At 37.4% G+C, this 10,317-nt stretch overlaps 1 protein-coding gene across 8 annotated transcripts in view; it reads right to left on the bottom strand.

Annotated features, from left to right (window-relative positions):
• PCNX (pecanex homolog (Drosophila)) overlaps positions 1-10,317 on the bottom strand; it is a 129,206-nt gene that overhangs the window by 50,640 nt on the left and 68,249 nt on the right. For all 8 annotated transcript variants that reach the window (XM_014539289.1, XM_014539287.1, XM_014539286.1 and 5 more), the window contains 4 exons: positions 8,646-8,737; positions 4,069-4,178; positions 3,732-3,837; positions 1,899-1,991 (listed from right to left, as the gene is read on the bottom strand). In XM_014539289.1, the coding sequence (XP_014394775.1) occupies positions 1,899-1,991; positions 3,732-3,837; positions 4,069-4,178; positions 8,646-8,737 (401 nt within the window). The remainder of the gene's footprint in view (positions 1-1,898; positions 1,992-3,731; positions 3,838-4,068; positions 4,179-8,645; positions 8,738-10,317) is intronic.

The following is a 10,317-nucleotide window of genomic DNA, read 5'->3' as shown; positions in this document are numbered from 1 at the left end:
GCCCTCACCCCATGGGGGTGTGGCCAGCCTGGGTGAGGGGCTGAGGGCTGTTTTCAGGCTGGCCACACCCCCTTCAGGGTAGGAGTCCCCGCTGGCGTGCCTGGCTAGCCTGGGTGAGAGGATGATGGCTGTTTGCAGGCTGGTCAAGCCCCCCAGTCGGGGCCCTCACCCCATGGGGGGGTGGCCAGCCTGGGTGAGGGGCTGAGGGCTGTTTTCAGGCTGGTCAAGCCCCCCAGTCGGGGCCCTCACCCCATGGGGGGGTGGCCAGCCTGGGTGAGGGGCTGAGGGCTGGTTTCAGGCTGGCCACAGCCCCTTCAGGGTGGGGGTCCCCACTGGGGTGCCTGGCCAGCCTGGATGAGAGGCTGATGGCTGTTTGCAGGCTGGTCAAGCCCCCCAGTCGGGGCCCTCACCCCATGGGGGGGTGGCCAGCCTGGGTGAGGGGCTGAGGGCTGGTTTCAGGCTGGCCACAGCCCCTTCAGGGTGGGGGTCCCCACTGGGGTGCCTGGCCAGCCTGGATGAGAGGCTGATGGCTGTTTGCAGACTGGTCAAGCCCCCCAGTGGGGGCCCTCATCCCATGGGGGTGTGGCCAGCCTGGGGGAGGGGCTGAGGGCCGTTTTCAGGCTGGCCACACCCCCCAGGGACCCAGCCCCCCAATCCCTCCTTGAGCAGAGCTTGGCTTTCTCCATCGCCAGGGTCAACCCAAGCCTCCTGCTCACTCCAGCTCTGTGGCCTTTTACTAGTGTAGATCACAAGTAAAGGTCAGGAATTGTTAACTTTCTTCTTTTTTTCAATCTTTTCCGATGTGAGGGGCAGAATTTGAGGCACAGTTTTTCTACAGTGTTTGGCTGAAGTAGAATTTATTATTAAAAACATTTTCTCTAGTTAAGCTGCTGATTTCTTGGCCGTTTGGCTAGAGAGAACAGGCTTTTGCTGTAGTTATTTTTTTTTTTTTTAGCTTTTTCCCTTTATTGATTAAGATATTAAAAATGTGTCTTTATCCCCCCCAATGTCAGGAATTATTAACTTTCTTTTAAATTTTTTTTTACTGTTTCACCTCATTATTGCTGTGTATGTGCTCCATGTGAGTGACGTAGGTGCTTATGTAGGTGGGTTCCGACTTACGGCAAAAATCGCGTGGCGTGGCACCATAGGAACACATCTCTGACGTAACCCGAGGACCTACTGTAATCAAAACCAACCCACAAGTGACAGAAGTTAGATTAGGATAAAAGGACATTAAGAGAGTAAGAACTGAATTCCCTATGTTCAAAAGATTAAGTAGAGGCATGGGAAGAAAAAAGAAAAAGACTTAAATGTAAGATGAAAATTATAAATTCTGAGATGAAAAATACACCAGATGGGATTAATCTGTATTCAAAATAAATACACACACAAAAAAGGACTAGAGCATCAGTGACCCATGGGACTTCACGAGGCCTAAGATGAAGTCATGAGATAGGGGTGGATGGCGGAAGGCGGGGGCAGTTAGTCAACAGAGCAGAGAGAGGAGGACAGAAAAAACATTGGAAGTAACAGGCCAAAATTTTTCAAATTTGATGACAACTGACCACAGAGTCAATGTAACCCCAGTGAAGAAAACTATGTGAAACTACACCAAAAGCTAATTGACACCACGAGGAACCAGGGATCTGCACAAAAGAATGAAGAGCACTGAGAACAGGAGTGTATGGCTTACATATTAGCAGGAACAAAATCTGAGGAGCTGCACCCACACCTAGACCAGAGATAGATGATGAGGTTCTAGACTTCCAGCTGTACTGGAAGAAGACTTTGGGGAATTCATATATATCTATATTTATGAAAAAACATAATCGTATCAGGAATGAACCCAAACAAAGTTATTTTCTCCCAACCAAAAGAGCTAAATGATTCCTTACCTGCAATACTGTAAACACTGTGCTTACATGAATAGCGAAATACAGCACACCAATTACAATGCATACGACTAGGTCAGATTGTAAACGTTCACTCTGTGAAACAAAACAGAATTGTCAAAAACAAATTAAAGTATTTCCTTCATTCCCAACTGGCAAACTGTTTAGGAAACAATTTTTCACTAATCCTATTTTTTTTTTAGCACTTCTAGCTATTTCTTAGCCACAAATCTTAATTTCTTCCTATTTTGGTTTGACATTGCAATACCAAGGAAATTAAACTTACTCACCACACTATACAACATATCATGTCGTTTATAATGAAGCTGTGTATTACTTTCCCCCAATGGCTGTAAGTTTTATGGGAAAAGGAAATGAGATACTTAAATTACTGTATCATTTATAGGGCATATCCTTTTGGATAACAAAGTTATATTTTCATTAATCTTTTAAAATGTTGAAATCATGCACATGTCCTATTTTACTTACTGGATTTTGGTTCTTTTAGTGGTTATAGCAAAAACCAGAAACCTCTTGATAGCTCTGGTTGTTGACTAATGCATAGGTTTACACTTTGAAGCAGATTCAGAAGTATTCTACATTACATTTAATGGTAAGTATCCTTTGCTAACATGGAAACTAAAGTCAGAAAAAAATTGCTTAAATTATATCTTGAGGCAGTTTTTTTTTTTTTTTAAAGGAGGCAATTTATCTTTAATTTTTTTTTTTATTGATTTTTTACAGAGAGAAGGGAGAGAGGCAGAGAGTTAGAAACATCAATCAGCCGCCTCCTGCACATCTCCTACGGGGGATGTGCCCGCAACCAAGGTATATGCCCTTGACCGGAATCGAACCTGGGACCTTTCAGTCCGCAGGCCGACGCTCTATCCACTGAGCCAAACCGGTTTCGGCTTGAGGCAGTTTTTTATTTCTGAAGTTCCCTAAAGAATATGTGAATAGCTCAAGTTCGCTGAAGGCAAACATTGTGTTTAATTCAAGACCTATATAAAGTCAGTCACAGCCCTAGCTGGTTTGGCTCAGTGGATAGAGTGTCAGCCTGTGAACTGAAGGGTCCCAGGTTCAATTCTGGTCAAGGGCACATGCCTGGGTTGTGGGCTCGATCCCCAGTGTGGGGCATGCAGGAGGCAGCCAATCAATGATTCTCTCTCATTGTATATTTAATAAATAAATAAATTATTTAAAGTCACAAATGAAAAAAATCTAAAATAACTTAGAAAAAGAATTTTATGTTTTGTTCCAGAAGGCAGATATGAATCTATAGATTTCATTTTTCAAATAAACACTAAAAGAATGCAGGCAACATTATAAATTAGAAAAAAATTTTAATTACTATATTTACTTATGTATATAATGTCGAGGTTATTGTTCTCTCCTTCAACCAGGAAAATAAACACACACACTTTTCAGACTGCCCTTGAGAAATAAAACACACTAACAGACTAGCAAATGATTTACAAGAACACAGTTTTTATCAATACGATTGACAACAAACTCTAATTTATGTTAACATTCATCTTTCAAATGCCAGTTTAAACTGAACAGGATTAAGAATCCTATAAACAATGAAATGACTTAATTTCACCTGATCTAAAAATAAATGTTTGGCATGCTGTTCTATGTAGAAACCAAGTTTGAGGAATGAGCATTTCTTACATGTTAAAACTGTAATAAAAGCAATCAAAAATGTATAACTAATACATATAGCTATACATTTTACCCCAATTATTAAAGGCCTTCAAAAAGTGTTCATTATATAATATGATGAACTCTCTAAAATTCAAGTATTTTAAGTGCTTTTAAAAAGTTTAAACTTACAATGGAGTTTCTAAGTTTTTCAGGCAGTGGATCTTTTACTTCAGACAGAGGGTCTTCTGGATTTTTCTCTTCTGTTTTTGGGAAAATCTTAGATTGCATCAAAGAGCTTTATATTTAAAAAAGAGAGAGAGAAAATAATTAATATAAAAATACATATATAACCTGAAAACCAGTACTTCCAGCGGCAAATAAAGTTCAAGATAAAAAACCAAGTGATCCAAGTATACTTAATCATTAGCAAATGATATATTCTAAAAAAAATTTAACATGCCATAACTAATCAGAAATGCCCATTTATTTAAATTTCTTCAATTCAATAAAAACTGATTTCACTTACAAAAGTACAGATGGATCACTGCTTTGTCGGCTGAGATGATAGGATATTGCCACTAACAAACCACAGAAAACAGAGAAAAGTACTGGAATATGCTGGCCATCCCAAGAATCCTGTTGGGGGGGTGGGGGGAAGGGAGAAAATATGACAGAATAATATACTTCTAATTTACAATACATCATATAATCCTGTATGTCAGTATTTTAGAGAAAGGTAACTAAATTCAACAAAAACTTTTAAACTATATTATTAATTTCATTTTATTCCCAATAAATGTAGACTTATTACTTTCAGATGAGCTAGAATCTAGCTGCTAGATTATCTTCAGATTTCTTTTGGTACTAAAGCTCTATTTATACACCAGGAATGATACATTTGCTTCTGACGCATGCTGCTGTCAATCTCTTTCAGATTTAAAGTAAAATTAAGCTTACAGTAAACTATGTTCTCATTTTGAAGAACAAAATAACTTGCTGTAGTAAACTTTTGATTATAATAGCAACAGAGTAGGAAAAGGCAACACATGAAATCACATTAGGCAACGAAAACATTAACATTTGCTGTGCTGCTTTCTTGATGCCTTTGTTCCTATGATATGCTTTACATATTCCAAAGTACTGAGCAGGCATTCAGTGTTGAACAAATAAACTGCATATGCTCAGAAATAAGTAACACAAAGGCTAGCTTTTAAGGGCCAACCAAACATGTGGAAGTGATATGTCTGCTCTGCTCACTGCAATCTCTGGATTCCACTAGCATGGTACGTGGCATAGAGTAGATAATACTAATTTTTTTAAAAAAAAGCACAAAGGAAACATCCTTTTTTGGCATACTGCCTACCTTTTAAAAAAAACAGAAGAAAGAAAATGTTACACACACACACACACAAAATGGAATATTATTCCGCCTTAAACTGCCTTTTTAACTGCAACTTCCAAATAATGACCCACTTAACAAAGCATGACTCAAAACAGATTTAAAACCTCTGTACTAGGAGACTTTACAGGTGCTCTTAGGAGAAGCGTGGATTTGGATCAACTGTCATTTGCAACAACATGGATGAAACTGGAGGGCATTGAGCCAGAGAGAGAAAGACAAATAGTACTGTATAGTATCATTTATATGTGGAATCTTTAAAAAAAAAGTTGAACTCATAGAAACAGAGAATAGAAAAGTGGTTTCCAGGGACTGGGAGATGGGGGAAATAGGGAGAGGTTAGTAAAAGAGTACAAACGTTGTTAGTTATAAGATGAATAAGGTCTAAGGATCTAATACAGAATATGATGACTATAATTGATAACACTGTATTACATAACAGAAATTTGCTAAGCGAGTAGAACTTAAATGTTATCACACAAAAAAAGGTAGATATGTGAGGTGATGGCTGAATTAAATGGATGAGGGAAATCTTTTCATAATATATACACATATAAAATCATCATGTTGTACACTTTAAATACCTTACAATTTTATTTATCAACTAGAGTCCCGGTGCACAAAATCTGTGCACAGTTGGAGCCCCTAGGCCTGGCCGGTGATCAGGGTCTACTGGGGCCATCTTGCCCAGTCCTGATTGGGACCGGGCCAGCCAGAGTCTGCAGCTGCCAGCCAGGGCCTGCTGGCTGCCAGACGGGGCCTGCCAGATGCGGGGAGGGACCGGAGGAGGTTGGCTGTGGGAGCACACTGACCACAAGGGGGCAGCCCCTGTGTTGAGTGTGTCATAGTGACTGGTTGACCCGTCATTCCAGTCATTCTGGTCGTTTGGTCATAACAGTCACTTAGGCTTTTATATACAGTGGGGCCTTGACTTACGAGTGTCCCAACTAACGAGTTTTTTGAGATACCAGCTGTCTCTCGGCCGATTTTTTTGCATTGAGTTGATAGAGTAATTTGAATTAACGAGCTCCTTAACGAGCTCGGTCTCGGAACGAATTAAACTCGTAAGTCAAGGCCCCACTGTATATAGATTATACTTCAATAAAGCTTGAAAACAAATAAATAGTATCTCTTGGAAATCATTCCATATTAGCATACAACAATCTGTTTTATTCTTTTTTATGATTGTATAGTATTCCATTGTATGGCTATACTATATTTAACCATTCACAAATAACAAATATTAGTTATTTCCAACTTTTTGCTGTTACAAACACTGCTCTAATAAAATCCTTGCACATAATCTTTGTTCATGTATATAACTAAATCTGCAGATTAGTTTTATTATAATGGGTGACATATAACACTAAAATAGTCTAATGCAAAAGCCATCTGTAAGAAAGAAGGCAAAAACTTATCCTCCTACCTACCTGAGGACACAGTGTTCTTAGCTGGCAATTTTACAACTGCTGCTCTTCTGCTAAACAAACAGGGTTTTGTAAACTAGGCATAAAAAAACTTACACTTTTTAACTGCAACTGCCAAATAATGACTAACTTAACAAAATATGACTCAAAACAGATCTAAAACCTCTGTACTAGGAATCTTTACAGGTGCACATGGAAGAAGTGTGGATTCGGATCAAGTGTCTCCAGTTCCTTCCTTTAGCTCCATCAAATATCGCCCTCCCTACTTGACTATTCCCCTTTCCCTTTTAAATGCAATTAAGTTTCAGATCTTTTTAAAAATCAAAAACCAGAAAACAACCCCTAGCATATGCACAAGTTTCCCAACTATAGTCTACAAAGAGTAGAATACATCTGCTTAATATCCATTCATACCTAAATTTATATTAATCTAGCTTCTTCAGCCAAATGACCACTATTCTATTTACTGGCAAGTTCAATAAATCTCCAATGCTCAAAATTGGCATTTCCCAGGGATCTATCCTCACCCATTTTCTCTTGTCAGTCCATATCAGTAGTCTTTTTCTTACTCTTGATTTAATTGTGTTGATGAATTCCAAATCTACTAATCACTACCTCAAACCCCTCTACATATAACTTTCTACTATGTATCTCTGGATACCCCCTAAATGTCAACAAATAAACGTGTCCAAATTTAAACCACCACCTTCCTCACTAAATGCCAAGGTTTCTAATTTTGTGCATTAAGTATCACTACCTAACTGGCTGTGTAAGCCAGACCCTACACAAAAGTCATTGGGAACCTATTCTGGTTCTTCTTATCCAGAGTCCCCAATCACTATCAATTAAGTCCCTCATAATTTCAAGATTGCAACACAAGGGTCCCCCTACTGCTGATCCTTCCTGCTTCTATTTCCATCTCCTTCACACTGGGGACTAAGTAATCTTCCTAAAATACAATGTTGATCATTTCCTTGCCATACCTCAAAAATGTTGATGGTCTTCCATTTCCACCCCAACACGTTTAGGATAAGAGATATTTCACAAGCTAACCATTCCCTTACCTTTCCAGCCTGACTGAAGGCCATCTTTCCTCACGTTCCCAAACCTCAAGCAAGTCCAAATTACTCAGTTTCCTATACACAACACACTTTCTCTCCAACTCCATGGCTCTTCATCCTTCGTTTCAATTAACTCATTTCTATTTGTCCTTCAAATTTTGGTTAAAAAGCACCCTTGGAAAAGTATCTTTAATCCCTTTAGGCTGAATAAGGCAATAATCACTATGCCCATAAGACTCTGTTTTCATAGCCTTCATCACCCTCTAATGAGAGTGTTTGTTGACTTTTTAATCACAGCAACATATAAGCCACTCATAAGCAGGAAATGGTGTTTGGCATAGCACTGGGTACGCATTAAGCATTCCATAAATCAGGGGTGGGGAACCTTTTTTTGCCAAGGGCCACCATATGGATATTTATAACATCATTTGCGGGCCATACAAAATTATCAACTTAAAAATAAACCTGCTAAACATTTCATTAACTCACCCCTAATGCCTTGGCAGGGCCAGAACAAATGATTTCACAGGCCTTATACAGCCCGTGGGCCAGATGTTCTCCACCCCTGCCATAAAGGATACTGAAGAAAAGAAGCAAGGAAAAATGCTGTGAGTCACTTTTCACAGTCCTTTCAACGCTATTATTCTCTGATTGTCTTGCACTAATCATAAAAAAATAATAATAATACCACGGCTTAAGGGTGGTTTATTAGAAATTTAAATTTTTTAATTTACAATTTGGTGAAAATCTTTTAAAAATGGAGCTAATAAGGCTCATCCAGATCCTTCTAAACCAATAATAACAATAAATTTCAGTGCATTAATTTGCTAGAATGTATCTTAAATTGCAGTCTTTGACCCTGTTCTCCTAAGTTTTACGAAGTCTTAATATGAACGGTAGTTGCATATATCCTTAACTAGAAATCTAAAATTAACTTCATATTCTGTTATTACCATGTCCACCTCTATCTCAGATTAGTCTACGTTTGAATAATCTGTTTCTAATAATAACCTCTAATTATTGCATAGAAAAGGATTTTCTTTTAATAAGGGTTAATTATGAAATGGATTTCTAAGTAAATGAGAGTAATGTTCAAAATGATCATGGAAATTCATGCTAAAGTGCACTGGGGAAAAAAATCATTAATCCACTGAAAACATTCTTAATATAGAAAAATAACCTTAAAGACAAAACACACTTACAACATATTTCTTACCTTTAAAGCGCCATAACACAACCCATACAGTAGGGCCACTGCCACAATGCTACAGATGAAACTGTAGAGTGCTGCAAGCAGGCTGGTAGTGGCTAGATAGGAAAAGGGGGGGGGGTTGGGGGGATAGAGAGAGAATATTAATGTTTTCTAAACATTTATGGGGGAAAAAACAAATCTGAAAAGGACACTGAAAAGTATTTAAAATGGTATATTGATTATAATTAAATGATTTATTTGATTTTTAAAAATTCAGTTACTTCATCCTTTCAAAGGATTTTGAAATAAATATTTACTATCCACAATTTTTTATATAAAATATATTCACCTTGGAAGTAATGAACACTTATACATAGCAAAAACATTTGTGCTTCAAGAATGTATCTTATTGTATTTACAAAAGTATGGGGAAATTAAGCTTGCTGAGGCCTGAGAAGGAATTGGAGATATATTAAGTATTCACTGAAAGATACTAGTCTATGTAAATAGAACCTGTGTACCCAGAGAAGTAAACTGTATTCCCATGTGTTTGTTAATTCTCACAAAAAAAGAACAGATCTGACTACTAATAATAACAACAAAAGATCCAATGGGATTATAAGTTTTAAGAAAAAGGTGATGGCTAAGATAGCTAGCCTTTATTTTTAACATATGGATAACAAATTTTCTTTAATGGTAATTTTATATGGTTACAGGAAAAATTTTCCTTAGGAGATAATTAACAAGTAGTACCTTGCACAAATCTTTAAATCACATTATGACAAAGCCCACTGTTATAAATGATCTACACTAAACCCTCGCCACCATATTTAGATTAATATAGCACCTATAGCAGTGCCTAACTACTAAAACTGTCTTCTACCCATTAAGCTATGCTGAAGACCAGCGCAGTCTTAATTCACGCCTCTTTCAAAAATTTTTCATAACATTAAAAATGCTCTAAGATTCATAGCAACATAGAAAAGGCTTAGTTTCTATTTAAAATTTAAGTCATAATATCAGCAGTGATTATTTCAATGCATATATTTGGAAGATAAATGAGTGAAATGTAAAATATGAAGAGAAATGGACTATAAGCTACAGTAATTTATTTTCCTTCTGTATTATTTCTCTATTGCAAACATATTTTTGAACTTTAAATGGTATAAATCAAATAAGAGTATATTTTAACCACAGTGGTTGCCCACAGGGTTATTTTCAAATTATGCAAACCATCTCTATTCCAATGTAATACTGGTCTTACTTATTCTGGAAAATGAAGTACACATATAATAGGAAAATACATTTCTAAGTATGTCAGTTCATGTTCACACATTCTACTCTAAAAACAGAGGTACTTCTAAAAAGCTTATTTAGTAAAATGCTTTTACTAAAAGTATCCTGGTTTTGGTGTTCCCATTTTAAAGATAAAACAACGCACTAAAACCAAATACACAGACACACCAAATGCATATACCAATTCAAAATCCAAATACAATGCCATGTATCAGAGCATAATTTGGGATAGATGACCTTTCATAAATATTTCATAAGTCTACACAGGTTCCATGTAAACGCACTATAACTTACAAATCAATTCCATTATTCCCATATCTTTCACTAAAGTATCAGACTTCATTGCCCTTTCCTATATATAAATTAACTAGAGGCCCGGTGCACAAAAATTTGTGCACTG

This window comes from Myotis brandtii, unplaced genomic scaffold (assembly GCF_000412655.1).
Source record: "Myotis brandtii unplaced genomic scaffold, ASM41265v1 scaffold213, whole genome shotgun sequence".
In the NCBI taxonomy this organism is placed as follows: Eukaryota; Metazoa; Chordata; class Mammalia; order Chiroptera; family Vespertilionidae; genus Myotis; species Myotis brandtii.
The sequence above is the reverse complement of the archived record's forward strand: the minus strand, read 5'-3'. Positions and strand labels throughout refer to the sequence as shown.